This window comes from Amphiura filiformis, chromosome 2 (genome assembly GCF_039555335.1).
Source record: "Amphiura filiformis chromosome 2, Afil_fr2py, whole genome shotgun sequence".
In the NCBI taxonomy this organism is placed as follows: Eukaryota; Metazoa; Echinodermata; class Ophiuroidea; order Amphilepidida; family Amphiuridae; genus Amphiura; species Amphiura filiformis.
In genome coordinates, this window is record NC_092629.1 from 86273761 (window position 1) to 86297400 (window position 23640).

The window sequence follows — 23640 nt, forward strand, 5'->3', positions numbered from 1 at the left end:
TGACGAAGCTGACCAAAATTGCTATCTTCAGAAGAAAGCAAGCAAAAAAAATAAATATTAATATTAAAAAAATAAATACTGTCTAGCACGCGTTGTAGATGATGATTCAGTACGGCGCGAAACGGCAAGACTGCATTGAACGGGGTTGCGCGCTCAGAGAAAAATCGGCATTAGGCCGACTGCATGCAGAGCTATAAAGAAATGTAAAAATGACGAAGCTGACCAAAATTTAAAACGGCACTTACAAAGCAGAGATTATCATCTGCCTGTTTCTCTATTATTACATATTTTTTTCTCCTTTTTTTTAAATAGCGCGGCATATAGGCCGAATGCCGATTTCTTAATTCGGGCAGAGTAACCGTGTGCGTTTTAGGATTTTTTCGCTATATCTATACTGAAGATAACATTTTGAATCTCATCCCGATTCATTGCATCTTTCTACTCTAGAAACAATGTTTTACATTATTTTCTCTACATTTTTACTTCATCATGTAGCGGCGAATTTCTTCTTTCTAATACATTAGTTCCGATCTGAAAGTTTAAAGCGATATTACAGACTCATCACTTTCCGCATCTGACTGTTTCTCTATTTTTACCTCTTTTTTGCCCCCTTTTTTCTTATAGCTGGGCATATAGGCCGAATGCCGAGAAAGATCATTTGGTATATTTTTTTTATATTTCATGTTTGTTTGTCTGTCTGTTTGTTTGTTTGTTTTTATCTACACAAGATACCATTTACGGTGCGATTTGCAAATCACCCGTTGCGACATGCATCATCTTCTGTGATCACGCGCGAGCCCACTTACGGAATGCATCATTTACGATCTGCATCATTTTCTCGGAACGCGCCCGCAAACGGCTATCTTCAGAAGATAGCATTGCAGGCCTAATAAATAAATAGCATTTAGAATCTCATCCCGATTCATTGCCTCTTTCTACTCTAGAAGTAATGTTTTACATTATTTTCTCTAAGTCTTTACTTCATCATGTAGCGGCGAGTTTTTTCTTTCTAATACATCAGTCCCGATCAGAAAGTTTAAAGCGATATTACAGAATCATCACTTTCCGCATCTGCCTGTTTCTCTATGAAATGTTAAAATGACGAAGCTGACCAAAATTGCTATCTTCAGAAGAAAGCAAGCAAAAAAAAAATATTAATATTAAAAAAAAAAAAAACACTGTCTAGCACGCGTTGTAGATGATGATTCAGTACGGCGCGAAACGGCAAGACTGCATTGAACGGGGTTGCGCGCTCAGAGAAAAATCGGCATTAGGCCGACTGCAGAGCTATAAAGAAATGTAAAAATGACGAAGCTGACCAAAATTTAAAACGGCACTTACAAAGCAGAGAGTATCATCTGCCTGTTTCTCTATTTTTACCTCTTTTTTTCTCCCTTTTTTTAAAATAGCGCGGCATAGGCCGAATGCCGAGGAAGATCATTTGGTATATTTTTTTATATTTCATGTTTGCTTGTCTGTCTGTTTGTTTGTGTGTTTGTTTGTTTTTATCTACACAAGATACCATTTACGGTGCGATTTGCAAATCACCCGTTGCGACATGCATCATCTTCTGTGATCACGCGCGAACCCACTTACGGAATGCATCATTTACGATCTGCATCATTTTCTCGGAACGCGCCCGCAAACGGCTATCTTCTGAAGATAGCATTGCGGGCCTAATAAATAAATAGCATTTAGAATCTCATCCCGATTCATTGCATCTTTCTACTCTAGAAGTAATGTTTTACATTATTTTCTCTAAATCTTTACTTCATCATGTAGCGGCGAGTTTTTTCTTTCTAATACATCAGTCCCGATCAGAAAGTTTAAAGCGATATTACAGAATCATCACTTTCCGCATCTGCCTGTTTCTCTATGAAATGTTAAAATGACGAAGCTGACCAAAATTGCTATCTTCAGAAGAAAGCAAGCAAAAAAAATAAATATTAATATTAAAAAAAAAATACTGTCTAGCACGCGTTGTAGATGATGATTCAGTACGGCGCGAAACGGCAAGACTGCATTGAACGGGGTTGCGCGCTCAGAGAAAAATCGGCATTAGGCCGACTGCATGCAGAGCTATAAAGAAATGTAAAAATGACGAAGCTGACCAAAATTTAAAACGGCACTTACAAAGCAGAGATTATCATCTGCCTGTTTCTCTATTTTTACCTCTTTTTTTCTCCCTTTTTTTTTAAATAGCGCGGCATATAGGCCGAATGCCGATTTCTTAATTCGGGCAGAGTAACCGTGTGCGTTTTAGGATTTTTTCGCTATATCTATACTGAAGATAACATTTTGAATCTCATCCCGATTCATTGCATCTTTCTACTCTAGAAACAATGTTTTACATTATTTTCTCTACATTTTTACTTCATCATGTAGCGGCGAATTTCTTCTTTCTAATACATTAGTTCCGATCTGAAAGTTTAAAGCGATATTACAGACTCGTCACTTTCCGCATCTGACTGTTTCTCTATTTTTACCTCTTTTTTGCCCCCTTTTTTCTTATAGAAAGATCATTTGGTATATTTTTTTTATATTTCATGTTTGTTTGTCTGTCTGTTTGTTTGTTTGTTTTTATCTACACAAGATACCATTTACGGTGCGATTTGCAAATCACCCGTTGCGACATGCATCATCTTCTGTGATCACGCGCGAGCCCACTTACGGAATGCATCATTTACGATCTGCATCATTTTCTCGGAACGCGCCCGCAAACGGCTATCTTCTGAAGATAGCATTGCAGGCCTAATAAATAAATAGCATTTAGAATCTCATCCCGATTCATTGCCTCTTTCTACTCTAGAAGTAATGTTTGACATTATTTTCTCTAAATCTTTACTTCATCATGTAGCGGCGAGTTTTTTCTTTCTAATACATCAGTCCCGATCAGAAAGTTTAAAGCGATATTACAGAATCATCACTTTCCGCATCTGCCTGTTTCTCTATGAAATGTTAAAATGACGAAGCTGACCAAAATTGCTATCTTCAGAAGAAAGCAAGCAAAAAAAATAAATATTAATATTAAAAAAATAAATACTGTCTAGCACGCGTTGTAGATGATGATTCAGTACGGCGCGAAACGGCAAGACTGCATTGAACGGGGTTGCGCGCTCAGAGAAAAATCGGCATTAGGCCGACTGCAGAGCTATAAAGAAATGTAAAAATGACGAAGCTGACCAAAATTTAAAACGGCACTTACAAAGCAGAGAGTATCATCTGCCTGTTTCTCTATTTTTACCTCTTTTTTTCTCCCTTTTTTTAAAATAGCGCGGCATAAGCCGAATGCCGATTTCTTAATTCGGGCAGAGTAACCGTGCGCGTTTTAGGATTTTTTCGCTATATCTACTGAAGATAGCATTTAGAATCTCATCCCGATTCATTGCATCTTTCTACTCTAGAAGTAATGTTTTACATTTTTTTCTCTATGATTTTTACTCCATCATGTAGCGGCGAATTTCTTCTTTCTAATACATTAGTTCCGATCTGAAAGTTTAAAGCGATATTACAGACTCATCACTTTCCGCATCTGACTGTTTCTCTATTTTTACCTCTTTTCCCCCCCTTTTTTCTTATAGCTTGGCATATAGGCCGAATGCCGAGAAAGATCATTTGGTATATTTTTTTTATATTTCATGTTTGTTTGTCTGTCTGTTGTTTTTTTGTTTGTTTGTTTGTTTGTTTGTTATCTACACAAGATACCATTTACGGTGCGATTTGCAAATCACCCGTTGCGACATGCATCATATTGGATGACATATACTTGGTATGCTATCTACTGCTGATAAGGGTGTGGATGACATACTTGGTATGCTATCTACTGCTGATAAGGGTATGGATGACATACTTGGTATGCTATCTACTGCTGATAAGGGTGTGGATGACATACTTGGTATGCTATCTACTGCTGATAAGGGAATGGATGACATACTTGGTATGCTATCCACTGTTGATAAGGGAATGATACATTTGATGGCTAATGTGTATCAACTTTTGCTTCAAATAGTATGAAATCGCGGGTAGATATCCGGGTAAAATTGGGCCGACTGTGCAGTCCCACCCCACACACCCCTTTATTACACAGAAACTCACAAATACAAAATATTGAGTAGGCTTGATGAAACAATATAATACTATCATCATCGTGATTGATGTTTTCATTCTTCTCACATCGCTACAGTTTCTTCAAATTCTATGTAAAGTGACCATTAAGGGATCTGGAATAAGCGTTTTGAGCGTTTCGACAGTATTTTTTGTGGGACATGAGAGCACATCAGACATATCCGAATTGCATTCTGAATACGAAGAATGTCCTTCTGATATCAAATAATTTTCGTTTTTTGAAATTCACGATATAATACAAATTTTATGACAAATTATTAAAAATTTTCACATTTTTAATATATAACAGTCCTCGAAGTAGATTTTATAAATCTAATGATATATTCCTAAAGTGTATGTAGCTGTGAGGAAAAGCCGACGATCAATTGAAAAAGTTGACCTTTCATATTGAAGATATGGATTTTTTTCCCAAAAAGACCTAATTTTTTTGTGTGTTTTGGGAAAAAATCCATATCTTCAATACAAAAAGGTCAAAATTTTCAATTGATCGTCGGCTTTTCATCCCACCTACATACACTTTAAGTACATATCAGATTTCAGATTTATAAAGTTTACTTCTAATCATTTGCCATAAAATGTGTATTACATTGCGAATTTCAAATAATCAAAATTATTTGATATCAGAAGGACATTCTTCGTATTCAGAATGCAATTCGATATGTCTAATGTGCTCTAATGTCCCACAATAAATACTGTCCAAAGGTTCATACCCCACCCTTAACATTATGAATCTAATTTTATAATTTATACATTTTGCTACATTTTCTCTAGGGGGGGGGGGGCTACTCTCAACACACACGGTAGCTACCCAGTCAAGCTGTGTGGTATAAAGGCTGCATATTCAGGCTTCATGTATTGGCAATAATATGTCATTGCGCCCTCAGAATCCCTATAGTTATACTTTTAGTGAGTATGGATGGCGTACTTGTACGTTATCAACTGCTGATAAGGTGTGGATGAAATACTATGTATGCTATCTACTACTGATGAGTTTGTGGATAAGGGAGTATTCATAAATACTTTGATGGGGGTTGGAAAATATGGGGATAAAAAAATTTGGTCCTAAAAGGGGAGGGTGGATAAAAAAAAACCAGTCCTTAAAAGGGGGGATCAAAACAATTTGAGGGTAAAAGTCCGGGTAAAATGTACCAGCATGCACAATGCACGCATGAATGTTAAGTATTCAATTGTGTACTCTCAAGCTATGCGCACTTTATAGTAAGGTGTATTACAATAACATTCTAACTCCAATGAGTAATAACTCAAAACAGTAATATTTAGCTAATGGGGGGGTAAAAACCATAACTTATTTGGTATTAAGGGTGTGGATGACATTTTTATTAGGCATGCTGTCTACTGCTGATAAGAAAGTGGATAACTTATTAATTTTGCTACCTGCTGCTGACAAGGATGTGGATGACATACTTGGTATGCTATCTATTGCCGATAGGGTGTGGTTGTCATACTAGGTATGTTATCTACTGCTGATAAAGGTGTGGATGACATACTTGGTATGCTATCTACTGATGATAAGGGTGTGGATGACATACTTGATATGCTATCTACTGATGATAAGGGTGTGGATGACATACTTGATATGCTATCAATTGCCAATTAGGGTGTGCCTGACATACTTGGTATGCTATCTACTGCTAATAAAGGTGCGGATTATATACTTTAAATGCTATCTACTGCTGATAAGGGTGTGGATGACATACTTGGTATGTCATCCACATACTTGGTATGCTATCTACTGCTGATAAAGGTGTGGATGACATACTTTGTATGCTATCTACTGTTCATAAAGGTGTGGATTACATACTTGGTATGCTATCTACTGCTGATAAGGGTGTGGATGACATACTTGGTATGCTAGCTACTGCTAATAAGGGTTTGGATGACATACTTGATATGCTATGTATTGCCGATTAGGGTGTGGCTGACATACTAGGTATGCTAACTACTGCTGATAAAGGTGTGGATGACATACTTTGTATGCTATCTACTGTTGATAAGGGTGTGGATGACATACTTGGTATGCTATCTACTGTTGATAAAGGTGTGGATGACATACTTTGTATGCTATCTACTGTTGATAAGGGCGTGGATGACATACTTGGTATGCTATCTATTGCTGATAAGTGAATGGATGACATACTTGGTATGATATCTACTGATGATATGGGTGTGGATGACATACTTGGTATGCTATCTACTGATGATAAGGGTGTGGATGACATACTTTGTATGCTATCTACTGCTGATAAAGGCGTGTTGATACGGGTGTAGATGATATACTTGGTATGCTATCTATTGCCGATTAGGGTTTGGATGACATACTTGGTATGCTATCTACTGATGATAAGGGTGTGGATGACATACTTGGTATGATATCTACTGCTGATAAGGGTGTGGATGACATACTTGGTATGCTATCTACTGATGATAAGGGTGTGGATGACATACTTGGTATGCTATCTACTGCTGATAAGGGAATGGGTGACATACTTGGTGTGCTATCTACTGCTGATAAGGGTGTGGATGACATACTTAGTATGCTATCTACTGATGATAATGGAATGGGTGACATACTTGGTATGCTATCTACTGCTGATAAGGGCGTGGATGACATACTTAGTATGCTATCTACTGATGATAATGGAATGGGTAACATACTTGGTGTGCTATCTACTGCTGATATGGGAATGAATGACATTCTCATTTATACCGTCCTCAAATCTGTAAGTTTAACCTTGCTCGGAACACAATTAGAAGACAAGGTCCGTTATATATGGAATTCCTTTGATGTTAATTAAGAAACACGAAATTACAGTTCACCTTTAAACGTAATTATAAGGCACTTTTGTTGTTACTAATATAGTAAAATATAGAGACTAAAGAAGATTCTACAGACACGTAAGACGAGACTTACAAAAGTGCTGGACAAACACAGACAGACATTACTGATTGAGAAACGATAATACGCCCAATAAAGTCACCGGCCAGTTCCAAAAATTGCTTTAAGTACTAGGCCCTATGGCCTACAGAACTTATAGGAAATCATGGCTAACTCTTTGAGCTGTGTGAAGGATCAAGAATATTTATTTGTTGGGCCCACTATCGAGTGACACCGAGTAATGGGCAAGGTAATTTAAGCATATTATGAAGAGCTTTGTTGCAACATCCCTTACATCCACATGAGCAATTTTAAGAACACATCAAAAAACCATCAAAGAACTCGCTGATATAAGGGATTTTCAACAAAAGCAGTTTTGGCGGGATGCTCGACCCAAGCATCCCGCCTAAACTGCTTTTGTTGCAAACCCCCATATATCAGTACCTTTGTTGATGATTTGTTGATGTTTTCTTTAAATTGCTCAAGTGGATGTTGTTGAGGGTTTTGCAACAAAGCTCTCTAGGCCTATATATGCAAAATTCAATAACATAGGAAACAAGAAGGATATAATAAATTGAAAAAGAAATAACAATAACTTCAACAGAAGTACTGAAACTGAAAAAAACTGAATCTGAAATACACTTGGTATGCTATCTACTGCTGATAAGGGTCTGGATGACATACTTGGTATGCTGTCTACTGCTGATAAGGGTTTGGATGACATACTTGGTACCGGTATGCTATCTACTGTTGATAAGGGTGTGGATGACATACTTGGTATGCTATCTACTGTTGATAAGGGTGTGGATGACATACTTGGTATGCTATCTACTGCTGATAAGGGTGTGGATGACATACTTGGTATGTTATCTACTGCTAATAAGGGAATGGGTGACATACTTGGTATGCTATCTACTGCTGATAAGGGTGTGGATGACATACTTGGTATTCTATCTACTGTTGATAAAGGTGTGGATGACATACCTTGTATGCTATCTACTGTTGACAAATCTATTGTAATGCGCTTTGGTATTCTATGATAAGGCGCAATATAATTTCTTATATGTATGTATAATATTGGTTTCTCATCATTTTCTTTTTCTTTTTCACTGTTGCGTAATTATTGCATTACTATGCTCCGCCTGTATTATGTATAATGTATTTTACTATTTTACTGTGGTTTTATAGTGCAATAAAAGATATGAAATTATGAATATGTAATGTAGGCTATCTGTCTGTTTGTCTGTCTGTCTGTCTGTTTGTAGGGGTGTGGGGTGTGTGTGTCTGTGCTACTGCAACATGTATTCAGGATATGTGACGTATTTGAATGGCGCTTCATATTTTGTTCAACACTGCAGGTGACACTGCTGATAAGATGGATTGCGCCCTCTAGACAATGCTTAATTTCATACACACTTTTGTTTATTTCAAACCATAGGCCTTCATTCATAGATTGCTTCCGTGACAATTCAATATTTGACGCAATAAAACTGAACAGGCTGAAAAAAATTAGTTATAACTAAAGAAAGAATTAAAAGGCTTAAATAAGCGAGGGAGTAGGGAAAAAGTAGAAGAAAGACAGCATAGGAAGGAAATAGACGGAAAGAAAGAAAATGACAGAAATAATAAAGAAAGATTGCATGATTTGATAAGTTTGGTTTTATTTGATTTATTGATATTCCAAGCGATACAAATACAAAAAACAAAACAAAAACAAACAAACAAGCAAACAAACAACAACAATAAAAAAGTATAATAACATATAGGCCTAACAACACTGAACAGACCAATAAATTGAAGGATTGCCCTTACAATAAAATCAAACATTTTATACGAGATAATATAAATTAAATTAAATTAAAAGAACTAAGTTTGCATATTTATTGAAATTTAAACAAGATGATGAACAGAGATAATATAGCAGGAATAAATAAATAAATAAATAAACAAATAAATAAATGAATGAATGAATGAATGAATAAATAAATAAATAAATAAATAAATAAATAAATAAATAAATAAATAAATAAATAACTAAATAAATAAATAATAAATAAATATATAATGTTGCATGAATTAAATGAAAATGAATGAAACTATGCCACGACTGAATGATGAAATGATATGAAAAGTGAAATGCTATAATGAAATGAAACAAAATGAATGAAATTAAATAAAACTATGAAGAAATGAAATGAAATGAAATGAAATGAAATGAAATGAAATGAAACGAAACGAAACGAAACGAAACGAAACGAAACGAAATGAAACGAAATGAAATGAATGAAATGAGTGAAAGGAATGAAACTATGAAATGAAATGATCTTGAAATGAAATTAAATGAAACGAAACGAAACGAAATGAGTGAAAGGAATGAAACTGAAATGAAACGATCTTGAAATGAAATGAAACGAAACGAAACGAAATGAAATGAAATGAAACGAATCGAAATGAAATGAATGAAATGAGTGAAAGGAATGAAACTATGAAATGAAATTATCTTGAAATGAAATGAAATGAAATGAAATGAAATGAAATGAAATGAAATGAAACGAAATGAAACGGAATGAAATGAGTGAAAGGAATGAAATTAAAATGAATGAAATGAAATGAATGAAATGAATGAAACTATGAATGAAATGAAATGAAATGAATATGAAATGAGTGAAAGAAATGAAACTATGAAATGAAATGATCTTGAAATGAAATTAAATGAAATGAAATTAATGAAATTAATGAAACTATGAATGAAATGAAATGAAATGAAATGAAATGAAATGAAATGAAATGAAATGAAATGAAATGAAATGAAATGAAATAAAATGAAAAAAATGACATCAATGAAATGAATGAATCTATAAATGAGATGAATGAATGAATGTTTCAATGCCGACCTTGATGCATGTAACCTCTTTGTGTGAAACAAATGAAATGAAATGATTGACATCAATGAAATGAAATGAAATGAAACAAATGAAATGAAATGAAATGAAATGAAATGAAATGAAATGAAATGAAATGAAATGAAATGAAATAACAAACAAACACACCATGAAATGAATAAAATGAATAAAACTATGAATGAGATGAGATGAATAAAGGAATGAGATTAATGAATGAATAAATGTTTCAATGAACGATGAATAATTAATTAAAGCACACAAAATGCATGGACAGGAGATGGCATGCAAGGTCGAGTCATAACTTTGACCGATTTTTCAAGTGTAACCTTTGTGTCAATTTGTCCTTTTAACTTACATCACAATAAATTGTTTTCCTTGAACCAAAATTTATCTTTCTTGTTAAAGGTTGAAGGTCTACTATGTAAACAAACGTATAATATTTTATACCTTGTCATGCTGACTTGCCTTTGTTCATTGTTCTGGTTTCAGTGCTTGTGATTTTGTGATTTTTAAAGCCCCATTCAGCTTCAATTGACATCGAACCGGCAACACTCAAAACATTAGTAAGGGGTCAACATGGCGGAGATCAGACAGAATTTGTTACGAGGACCACCACCCGGATATTTATTTTGGATTCTTTCCTAATTTTGTCATCACATGAAATTGCAGATTTTCTCATATATTGGATTATATTATACTCCGTGTTATATAGGGTACAAGAATGGGTCAGAAAGTGAGTTCTGGACCCAGAGTGAGAACGAACTACGGGGGACCTGTAACAGCAGGTAGCGACCCAAATTCAGTCGCTGGTTCATCAACGAATGGCGCAGTACTTTCTATGGGGAATGGCCATGGATCATACAGTGCCAGTTATGCTACTTCTTCCAGTGGGGGACAAAGAAATCGTGCAACTTCACTAGTACATGTTGGAGGTAGTAGTAGTAGTAACTCACAAAATGGACAAGCCTTGAATATACCGGGCACTTCGTCGCCCAATATAAATGTACTGTCGTTACATGATTCGGACGATAGTTCCGAAGATGGGGGACCATTTGCACAGCCCCCACGAAGTAGGGGTAGGACTTTTCCATCATTACATCCACAAAGTTTACCAGGTTTACCAGCACATATCTTTGCTCCTGCCCTTCTACAAGGTGAGTTTTTGTTTCAAGATGTACATTTGTACTCAGTTCCAATAAATTGAAACTCCCGGCTCAAACCGGGAGTTCTAACAGGTGCGGTGTACCGGTATGTGTTTACAATGTCAATGTTATGTATGTGTTTAAGGCCTATGTAAATGTAATGAAATTATTAGTTTCCCGTCAGTCACCCGCCCGCATCACCTTTTCAATTTGACCAAAACTTTCATTATTTTCATAAAAAAGTCAATTATAAATCTGAAAATTGAAATGGAAATAATCATTAAAACTCTCATGTGGGGACATCCCTGCTGATCGAGGGTAGCCGGCACGGACCGGTTGGGGTTAAATTTTAAATTTTTTTTTTAAAATTTATTTATCATAAAAAGAGTAAAATACCAAAAAAAAAAATGTTTCCCCCATTGAGTGCAACAGTTAGTTTCCCCTTCATCTTACAAGTGCACAAATCGCAAAGCTGATTGGGAACGGGAAAGCTGACAGCAATCTGATATGGTACAGACAAAATCTTACATCAAAATTATAAAAGTAGGCCGGGTCAGACTGTTGCAACCTATGTAACATGTAAAATTGTCTGTAGGCCATGAATGTTGGGTATTAAAATAAAAAAATTAACGGTTCCACTCAAATGAGTTTCAAAACTGGAGCATAAAGTTTGTAAAAGGATGCCCAAAAGTCTAGCACGAGTTCCCATGATATTACTCATACATAGGCCTATTATAAAAACTCTGCCAATGTAATGCTGAATACAGACATAACCAAGGGAGGGAGGAGCAATGCTCTTGCCGGACTTGCCCCATGCAGGATACTGATTGCCCATACATTTAGCCCATTTCTGACCATTTTTGTAAAGTTGTGTGCCTCCCCCCAAGACCGGCATCGACATGCCATGTCGACATAATGTCGACATCGGCACGTATCCTGACAAAATGCCAAGTTTGGATAATGTTGTACATTTTGATTACCGTACCTTTGCTTCTATTGAACAGTCAGGGACACATTGAATTAGTATGAATTGCTAGCTGTTCAATAGAAGCAAAAGTAATTAAAATTTACAACTTTATCCAACTTTGTTAAAAAAAAAAAAATTGGTATTTTTTTTTTTTTTGAGTAGCTAGCAGTATTTCTCTGCAGTATTTCTCTGGTTTCCAACCTTGAATAACAAGTCATTTTGGGCCTATAACTTGCTTTTCTGGCCAAAAATATTTTTTGAAAATTAAAAAAAAAAAAAAAATTTAAAGAATTTTTTTATGTCGACGCATTGCCAACGTTGGTATATGAATTATATCGACATGTCGACATTAAAAAACGGTACAGATACCAGCCCTACCCCCCTCCCACTGAAAAAGTCCTGGCTTTGCTTTCTTCTTTGAGTACCGGTACTGGGAGTACTGGCAATGACTGGATGCGTGTGCAATTGCTAAATTTAAAGAGCAATCAATGTTGACAAGAAGGGTATCTAATATTCATGCCAGATGTGAATGAGGTTTCTATAGCACAGTGTACACATTGGTGTATGGTAATCAATAACTGCACACATTATCGTCATGCACACATGTGATCAATGTCTTGACACTGCAGACCTTCATTTTTGAGGAGCTCACTTCAGGAGCTCAATTTTAATATTGAGCTCCTCACTTCTTGAAAATCCTATGGTTTAATATTGATATTATCGTAACCACTCTGGTATTTAAGCCCACCCCCCTAGAATGCAGATTTCACTTCAAAAATGAGGTGGGCTTACATGTATACCGAGGAGGGGCTAGTACTTGAATTTAAAAATAAAAACAATCATCCCCAATTTGTATATGTACCTAATGTAATGGTTGTAAACGGTATATAATTGAGTTCCTTGTCAAGCTCCTCCTCAGTACACATAGGAGATTGACTAACTGAGCTCCTGCTATTTTCAGAAATGAAGGACTGCACTGCTGACAATTTGACAAATGCTGTTTTTAAAAATATTATATTATACTTTTTTAATAGGGCTAGCAGTACATAATAAAATTATCTGCAGCCTACATATTCAAACCAAAAGATAGGCCTGTATAGGCCTACAATAAGAATTAACACAAAACCACTCAAGTTTGCATAATTATTGCAATTAAACCAAAATGAATCAGAGGTGGCTCAAAATATTAAGCTAAGGTGTCATAAAAGTGTAACACACAATTATTTTTCCAGCTCTTTTCTTTTGGTCTCCAACCAGGTTTAAATTATAGTATGCACATATATCGTTCATAATACACTAAAAAGAAAGATAAGTTATAGACCATTTACTTCACAAATTTAAATTTCTAGCACTTGCGTACGTTATATTTGAAAGACACAATTTTGATGATTTTCTGCAATCAAATAAAAATTTATAAAGTATTACATAAGGTATTTTGTGGTTATTTAGGTGTAGGACCTACAGCAACTGATTGTGGAAAAAATGTGTCCAAATATTACAATAAGGAGGATAAATTGTTATAAATAAAATATGTGTGTCTGTCAAGCCATAACATACATAAGATGTCTGTCAAATGTAACATACAGAATAATAATTTGGCAAAAACAGTAGTTCAAGATGGGAAATTGAATAAAGATCACATGCAGTTTATAAATCACATGTTTAACTCTAAACTATCATCATAATGTGAACATCAAGTGATTTTTAATTTTTTTAAGCGTATTGCGTATGTTACTTTTGACAGACACATACAAATCTTGCGTATGTTACTTGCGTACAAATGTTTGACAGACAACACTTAACAATGGATTGTGTCATCAAAAAAGCTTCTCCTCACAAAGTGATAGTGCCACAAAGCTAGGTGGAGCTAAATGCTATGTCATGTAGCATAATTAGCTGTATCACCCTAGTTTAGCAGGAATTACAGCACCGTCTTGCGTATGTTACTATTTGACAGACATTTCAAGAAAAATTTTAAAATTGTTATATGTTCAAAAAAGATGGCAGCCACTTACAAATTGATTATAATATGGAGAAATGAAGTTATTTACAATAGATTTACCCTTTAGTTTATGCTTCAAGTCTTTGTTTATAAAAAACTGAGGGACTTCAAAATCAATCAAAAGTTTGACAGACAATAGTAACATACATAAAGGCAAACTTTTAAATCCTTTTTTGATCTGTTAACTTATAATTCATAATGCCTCTTTCTGTTTTTTTTGATTGGTTTACTGCACCATTTTGGGAAACAGGTCACATGAATTTCTATAAGGATCCATAAAAACAATTAAAAGCTGTTGAAAAAAGGCGTCTCTTGGCATGTTACAAATAAAAGTGTAAAAATAGGCATTTTTACAGCTATTTTTTATTTATTTTATTATTTAGAGTGAAAGGATTTTACTTAAATTGTGTATGCTATGTCTTTACTACCTAAACTTGCCACTAAACTAGCAAATATTCCATTTCTATAATTATTATTTTTAAAAAAAGATGTCAAAATATATGGCTATAATATGACACCTTAGCATATTTTGAGCCAGGTACATGTAATGCATTGGAACAACAGGGTCAGAATTTCGTTTCACAGTGCAAGAATCAATCTTGATTCTTGCAGAATAAATTTGCGGGAATCATTTGATCCTCGCTAAATCAACTTCTGTGTAAACTACAAACGTTTGTGGGAATCAACTTTGATTCACGCAAATCTGTTTACGAGAATCTTTGCGAGAATCGATTCTCTGATCACTCCGAAATTCAGACCGTGGAACATTTACAAACTTAGTTGGAGAGAAGCATAGAAAAAACAGATCCTGAAAAATGCATGAAACAATCTGATACCAGTGGTACATGTAGTGGTACAGTGGTAGTACTGTCTGGTGTGGTACATGATCAAACCATGATCAAACTCACATAATTTGTACTTGAAAAGATATGGGTCATGGTCAAGGGCATACTGAGCAGTCACAACAAGCATGGCATGACAGACAGTGTTTACCAAACAGGTGGTTTGTGAGCCCAATTGGGAGTTTTAAAAAGTAACCTCACTTCTTTCCTCTGACATACTTTTGAATAGTTCTGATAGTTGATTAATTTTTTAGAGGGACAAAAGTCAACTTTTCAACATTTACTGCACAGTTTCCAATAGTTTTCCGTCTCATGGAAAAAAGAATTTTTTTTGGGTGTATACATGTACCATGTATGGTTGGTTGATTTGGCACAATTTGGGTGGAACAATTTTGGCAGGCAACCCTGGACACACACACACACCAACCATGTGATTATCAGCAGCAAGTCAAATCACATATTGGAACACAATATATCTGTGGACAAATTGTTTATGATTATACAATATTTGTTTTTTAAACAATAGTTTGGTCAGAATCCAAATGGGCTAGATCTGCCATTGTTGTTGCATGTGACCTGTTTTGTAGATACACTGGTTCAATTCACAGTGGGTTCAATTGGTCGAATTGAGTTTTTATTCACTGGTGCAGTGTGACAGCTTGCAAACTGTTTGCTAAATTGTTTACAATTTTAACAAATTATTGTATTTGTTTAGTACATTGTTTATGTAATTTTTGTTGTTGATGAGGTGTGCCACCTGCGTTTCACAACCATATTCCTATTATACAAGTAGGGGCAATTTTTATTTATTTTGTTGTTGTTGTTGCACAATTCTGCTCTTTTGGTTCAATTTTTCCCCAATCTTAAAAGGATTAAATTACACCATTTTTGCAGTGTTTCAATTTTTGTATCGTCTTTTCATGAATTTTTTTTTGAATGACCTTTGAAATTGTGTGTACAAAAACTCATACTCTGCACCTTGGTCAAATTTTGCACTATGATTGTTTTTAAAAATAGGGTTATTGAAATATACCATTGGGATGAGGCCATTGTGATCATAGTGAGTGCCCATCATTTTCCAATCATTGGTTTCTATGGGACTGGAAATACTGGTCATCGAGTGGCAGCTCTCAAAATTGTCTAAAGTCACCCAAATGGGCTACTAAATTGTAGGTTTGGCAACTCTGGATGCAGTACAAAGGTGAATTTAATAACAGGTTTGTTCCTTTTGATGTTGATCACATGTGTCCACAGACTGTGATGTGTCATTGTTTGGGTTCAACTAATTGTTATATCTTTTGTTTTATATGTTTTGTTGTCATAGATATCATACCGGCCTTATGGCCCTTCACAATTAATTCTTAGTTTCCTGTTTCATGGTTGAAAACAAGGGATGAGGTGACTTTTAATTATTAATTATCTTTTATTTTCTTTATTTTAAACCAAGTAGTCGCAACCTACATCAACCCGTTTTGACAAGGAACATGCATTTAATTATTTTACAACTTTTTTTGATTTTATACATAAGTAATGGTAGAGTTATGTTCTTTGTTTATTCATCATTATAGATGATATGATCAAAGTCAGAAAGTAGTTATGGAAATCATTAAAAGTTATTTTAAAAGAGAAAATCCAAAATAATAATTAAATAATTAAATATTTTGCAATTCTCTACTTTGGACGCGGGCGGGAAACAGGAAACTAAGAATCAATTGTAATTGGCCTAAAGGACTTTCATCCCTATTTTCGGTAGCTTTTAAATAAAGTTGATCAAAATGGCCTGTTCAGTGATCCCCGCGAATGTATACAAATTTAAATTGTCTAATTGTCTATAAATTGCATTTGAAGGGGTAGTCAATAGTCATTAAAATTTTCATTAGGTGTTTTTGCATAATTTTGCATAAATTTGGCTTTTTAAAATGAGGAAAATGGCCAAGCCTCAAAATATAAAGCAGATCTGGACCAGGAGCCAGACATTTGGAAAAAGCAGCACCTGGTCCTGAGATCATCTAGTGAACCAGGAGCCATTTTTAAAGAGCTAAAAGAGTCATTTAAATTTAAATTGCACACAAAACCTGCAACTACCAGGCTCTATTAAAAAAAAGCCTGGTTCATATGATTTTGGTGTGGACTGTGCACCAGGAGCCAAAAATTTTATGACCATTGGGTAAATGGCTCAGTCCTGGGTGCCTGCTTATTTTGAAGCTTGAAAATGGCAGTATTAATTTCGCCCCTGTTTTTGCTCAAGAATCGCGTATCTTAAAAGTGATAGCCCTCCATGTAAATACTAGCTTGTTGTCTCCTCACATGATTTGCCATGATTTACCACCCTATAGACCACTTGGCATGTGACGTCATTGCCCGGCAGTACATGTATGCGCGCGAATTATGGCAATTTCCATTGTTCTTTGCCCTGCAGTGTGCGTACTCAACGTAGTTTGCTAAGGGCATGTGCATTTTTAATCGCCCGCCACATAGTACAAGAAATGCTAGAAAGCCATTGAACAGTGTAGCGGCTCGTTCAAGCATAACGATAGACCAGTCCCTCGCCTTTGTTGATAAACAGTGATGTCAAGTGGTCTATGCAGGCAACTTTTGGGCGGATTACATTTAGGTGTAGGTGTTAAATGAAAAGGCGGTAATCTACCAAAAAACAAACAAGCAAAAGGTGTGACTCTCCTGATGTTTTTCCCAAAAGTTTTATTGGTCTTTGACTACTCCAATGCAGTTATTTTTGTACAGTCTGGTTAACTTTATACACTATCATGACTATAGCCCATTCACACAGGTGTGTCTTCCGCTAGATAGTGTTTTTGTTTGATAAGTGATAAAAGTAACTGTTGTTTGGTAAGCTTTGTTATGCCATGGTTACACAAGGAACACATGTCATTTGGATGATAATTTCTGGGTTTCTTTGTGTGTTGTGTGATTTGGGAAAATGAAATGTTTATACACCTGGACATAACAACAGTCTTTACTTTATATTTCAATAAATTATGTGATGTGTGCAGTTGTTAGTTGTACATGTACATGTTGTTCACATTACAAGCTGTATCAAAATGATTGGTTCCCATCAGTTTTCAAGTGATGGGTTATCCACCGGGGGGACTTCAATTTTAAATGGATGTGTACATGTAGGTGTAGGGCTGACGGCTGACACTTTCACAATAAGGGGTATTCAGTGAGAGCGAAATGTAAAAAATATGGGGTCATTGGGTGAGAGCATGATTTTTAGCATTTGGTGAGAGCAAAATGATTATTCGTCTAATCAAATGCTTGTAACTTTGCTTTTTGAAGTCACATTGGATTCAATGTGGTGTCATAATGTGCAGGATTAGATAGTGCATCTATTAAAAAACCAAATTTACCCCGATATTGCTCAGTTTGGAAATTTTGATTATTTTTCCAAGTGTTAGGATACTTTATTGGCGCAGTATATGTTCACATTGTAAAAAATTGCTATACAAGCTGAAATTTGTGTAGCAGGCTGTCCAAAATGGGGAGCATTTTGCTCCGCGACACAAGTTAAATCGAACCCTGGAGTAGTCCTTTGCGCATCAAATTCTCGGATCCGATAATTTTTTAATATCTCGAATTTCTCATGAAATACATACGGTCATTTTCACAGTAAAGGGTGTAACTTTTGATTTTTAGGGTCAAAATTTCAAACCACTTAAATATGTTTCTGTTTACTGTAATCATGTATAGAAGCAACTTAAATTCCAGTAAAATAATGTTTCAAGGCTTAAACCTTTTGATTTCTGATAAAAAATTTGTCATTTCCATAACATTTTGGTTAAAATCTAAGAAAAAATGTATTTTACATAAGCTCAGAAAATTATGACATGAAAGCTGGAATACATGTGAAATCCCATTCCAAAGTAAGTCAACAGATATAAGTTAAATTTTATACCATATTGCTATGTTTGTAATTGCAATTTTGAAAATTTTTAACATCAAGGGTCATTTGCAATGGAAATTTCCCAACCTTAAACATATTTTTAAAGTTTTAATTGGGTTCCTAAAATAATTTGAATGTCTAACTTCATGTACAAATACTACTTGATGAAAGGAACCTCCCAGCCAAGTTTCACAGAAATTGGAGTTATTTTTTAGAATTGGCAATTCAAGCGAGTTGTGTTTCGGAGGCTTCAGTTAACAACACAGGTGATCATAAAAGTAAAATATTTGGCTAACTACTACAAGTTGACATGAAAAAATAGGTACAAAATATCACAATTACCAATTTTCATGCTTTGCTTCTAAGTATTGAATTTCAGTTGTGACAAAAATTAAATTATCACAGCAAGTAATTTTTTTTTTTGTTTCGAGGCTTCATGTTAACAATGGTTAAACATTGCAGAAGTAGTTTTTTTGAAAACAACACTGTTGGGATCATCTAAGCTGTTATTTTCTTGTGTGTATTGAATCAATGATTCTATGCGGCAAGGGTCGCGCTAGGCTGCGTTTTTGCGTCCCGGACCCACCAAAACCCGAATCTCACGCATGAATATTGCAAAAGCAGTGAGTTATTGCGTCCCGTCGTACGCAACAAAAATTCCCACATGTTGTTTTCTATATCCAGGTTTCATAAAACTAGGCTCAAAAGTTTCCTCAACTTGCATTATGCACATCATTTTCGAAGCAACTGAACACCTGAAATACCAAATTATGGCCTAATTTACTTCAATAATTAATATTATGCACAGTAATACTGCTTTGTGAGTGAAAATTTTGACAGCAACACAGCCGTGATATCGCGAAAATATGGCGAGATCTCTGGCTATGGCTGCCATTGTTTACTGGCAAATACCGACAATTGAGGGCAGTATTAAAAGTATTATTGGGCAGGCAGTGGCGGGCGGGAAATATTAGGTAATTATACTAATTTGATTGAAATAAAAAAGAAAATTAAAAAAAAAAAAAGAAAAAAAAAAAAAGAAAAAGAAAGAAAGAAAAAAAGAAAGAAAGAAAGAAAAAAGAAAAAGAAAAAAAAAAAAAAAAAAAAAAAAAGAAAAGAAAGAAAAAAAAGAAAGAAAAAAAAAAAAAGAAAAAAAAGAAAGAAAAAAAAAAGAAAGAAAAGAAAGAAAAAAGAATGAAAGAACAAACAAAAAAATACAATAATATTTAATAAACCCCCTGCCCCCCCCAAAAAAAATAGTATGGTATCTCACAAATAGATTTAATTGGCTAGACAATAGTTGGGACCCCCGATATTTCTTTAGGGACCCCCCATTTTTGCATTTTCTGTTAGCTCGGGGGTCCCCAGGGACCCCCGAGCTTTTGGACCTAGCGCTACCCTTGCTATGCGGCAGATATTGTAGATTTATAACATGGTAATTTTTTCACCCATTTGTTAAGTATGGTGTTATTTGCATGTGAAGCCTCCGAAACGGACTTTCTTGGGTATCAGTATATTTTTCAAACATTAACCATAATATCAAATTTTTTAAAATTTATGACATTCTGCACATATCATGTAACAATTACAATGCAGATATCAATATGGAACACACCAATTTAGATATGCATAGATGATAATTAACCTTATTGTTGTTTCGGAGGCTTCATTTGTTTCGGAGGCTTCAATTGTTAACGGAAAGTTTGTATTGGGTCCCATTTTCAAACGGTGATATATATCTCCACGATTTAAAAACAAGTGACTTGAGGATCTACTTTGCTACATTTTGATAAATAGATTGGATGAGCTCTTTTATTTATATTTGCCCAAGCTTGCTGAACAGTTTGTTTCGGAGGCTTCAAAAAGTTAACGGAAAAGCGGCTCTTTGAAGTCAAGATTTTATAAAAATTTTAAAAGCTTGCAAATCGACTAATTTTTGTTGTACCCATTTCAAGTTAAGATATCAACTGTTATGAATCAAGAAGAAGTGAAGAAATAACCAAGAATTATGAACCAAAGCTATACCCACAAAGTTTGTTAACAATTGTTAACGGAAAATGAAACCTCGAAGCGACAAATCTCAAGTCCGGTTCTCAAAAATACAGGGCTGTTCACAATTGAATACCTGAGTGGAAGAAGGGCCCAACTCCATTAAAACTGTTTTTGAGATATTAAGAAAAAACGTAATATTTGGAAAAGTTTTATAGACAGAATGTTTTCATCTTCAGGGACCTTTAATACATGAACATATAGTATTATATACATTCGAAATTATATATGATGTTTCCATGGCAACGGTACAGGTCTTAATACGAGCTGGAGTTGGGCCCTTCTTCCACTAATATACTGCAAGTGCCAGTTCCGTAAGCAGATGTGTTCTAAATAGCTACAGAAATTTGGTAATTATCCATTAATTGCACAAATAGAAGCATGTAATATGTTAGCAAGAAAGTGTATTGTAGTGAAAAGCAGATTTCATGGATGAACAAAATTCCTCTTTAACCCAATATTTGTGGAAGAAGGGCCCAACTCCATGGAGTTGGGCCTTTCTTCCATGAAAAGCATGATTAAGTGTACGCGGAAGACTATTTAGAGAGTGGATTTTGGCTCATCTTTTACACACAAGGAAGAACAGTGTGCTGGCAATAAAATGCTGGGTCTAACTCATTTTTGGAAAAAATTGGAGTTGGGCCCTTCTTCCAATTAGGTATTCAATTAAATCTAATGTGGCAGTGTTTACTGAACATATGACCGTACTTTCAGGATAAGAAAAATTATCCATGAACTAACTGAAGAAAACACAGGGTTTTACAAAAATGTTACTGTTTTTATAGTTTTTCAAAATGGCAATATTAGATACATTTAAACCTGCTAAAACTGAACGCAGTAACTCCCGAAGATGATTATGCTACCCAAGGTAGCTGCTAACTAGATGACTTATGTGGCCAAAAATCATGGAATTCTGTGGCTTTATTAGAACACTACGGATCAAAATGTTAAAAATCCAAAGTTACACCCTTTACCGTGAAAATGTACATGTACAAACTTTCAAACACAACGGTTACACATGGTAAATACCATAATGTGCAGGATTAGATAGTGCATCTATTAAAAAACCAAATTTACCCCGATATTGCTCAGTTTGGAAATTTTGATTATTTTTCCAAGTGTTAGGATACTTTATTGGCGCAGTATATGTTCACATTGTAAAAAATTGTTATACAAACTGAAATTTGTGTAGCAGGCTGTCCAAAATGGGGAGCATTTTGCTCCGCGACACAAGTTAAATCGAACCCTGGAGTAGTCCTTTGCGCATCAAATTCTCGGATCCGATAATTTTTTAATATCTCTAATTTCTCATGAAATACATACATGTACAAACTTTCAAACACAACGGTTACACATGGTAATGTAGAATTATAGATATGGATTATTTATCAGTTCAGAATCCCAGAAAAAATATACAACATCTCTGAATGCCCCTTTATAAGGCCTAAAAAAATTGTTTAATTGGCGTAACCCGACCGACCCTAAAAATAGGCCCAACCCTAGACTTTTTTTATTTTATTTTTTAAACCTAAAATTAAAAAAAGAAAGAAAAAAAGCAATTTACAGCATAAAATGTGTGTAAAAAAATAAAAAATAAAAAATTACCGACCGACCCCAATTTTTTTTATGTTACACCAATCAAACAATTTTTTTAGGCCTAAGTATTCTGTAATCTTACTCATGAGTGATGCCATGCAATCACATTTTCATGCTCTCAAACTGCTCAAATGTACAAGAACAGATTAATCCTATATATTAGAATACAATCAAATATATAATGATACCAGAATTGGGGCAATCTTTTTTATGACCATCCAATTGTCGATCTTGAACTGGTTTTCAATGCCATTTCTTTGGGTTCATAGACTTTATATACCTGTCTATTGTGTTTTAGCAAAAAGGTTTGGTTGATATGATATTTTGACCTTGCTAAAGTGAACCTAGCCAAGGTGGATCTATGTGAACCATTTTATTCAAGCACTGAAATTAAGTTTGTGTCTATTTACATAAAATATTGAATAAATCCTAGTCAGTGGCAGCACCGAGGGGGGGGGGGGGTATGAGGGAGGGCAAATGCTTTCCAGTCAGAACTCTTGCCCCTGCCAAGTTTCCCCCAAGTAAAAACCCAACATTTTAATACTAAAAATTCTATGTTTTGAAGCAATTTTGTGCAAAATTTGTTGATTTTGCCCCTCCCCCAAAACTTTTCCCCCAGTGTCCCCCTCCTTTATATATACATAATGTGTATTACTTCCAAGCACTTTTCCCGAACAGCACAAAAAGTACTCGGTAATGAACATTACAATGTACAAGTAAATACATATGTGACTTGAATCTTCAACCCTTGTTTTTACCCTTGTGTTTTTAGATTACTGCACGTAGTACGTGCAAAATGAATGTATTTCTGTGCTAGGAGCCCTGGATGGGAGGCTGTGACAGCTGGTTTAGTGGCCACCATTAGTTATTGATAGTATAATGATGACGATCCATGGTTTTACTGGGGGGTGGTGATGTTGATGATGAAGATATCTGTTGATGGTGAGGTTAAACCCGAATTTAAAAGTTGCAGTTTACAGCGATCAATGGTTATTATGCCAGCACTGTAGCGCGTAAAGCCCACTATTATCTTCGCGCTTACTTCAAATCAATACAAATAGCTGCAACTTTTAAATTCAGGTATCTTTCCTTTAAAACACTGCTGTATTGTTAATATTGAACACAATTGGACAAATTCGGTATCAAAATCCGTGTAAATAAATCATCTTTCTTTTTATGTTGAAATAATTGTGAAAACAATGATTAGATCTGAAGCT

The 23640-nt window shown here is 34.9% G+C and overlaps 1 protein-coding gene across 1 annotated transcript in view; it reads left to right on the forward strand.

Moving 5' to 3' along the window:
• The first annotated feature begins 10494 nt into the window (after positions 1 to 10494).
• LOC140146750 (E3 ubiquitin-protein ligase znrf2-like) overlaps positions 10495 to 23640 on the forward strand; it is a 125443-nt gene continuing 112297 nt past the window's right edge. The window contains 1 exon segment of the mRNA XM_072168624.1: positions 10495 to 11078. Coding sequence (XP_072024725.1) covers positions 10646 to 11078 — 433 coding nt within the window. The 5' untranslated portion in view covers positions 10495 to 10645.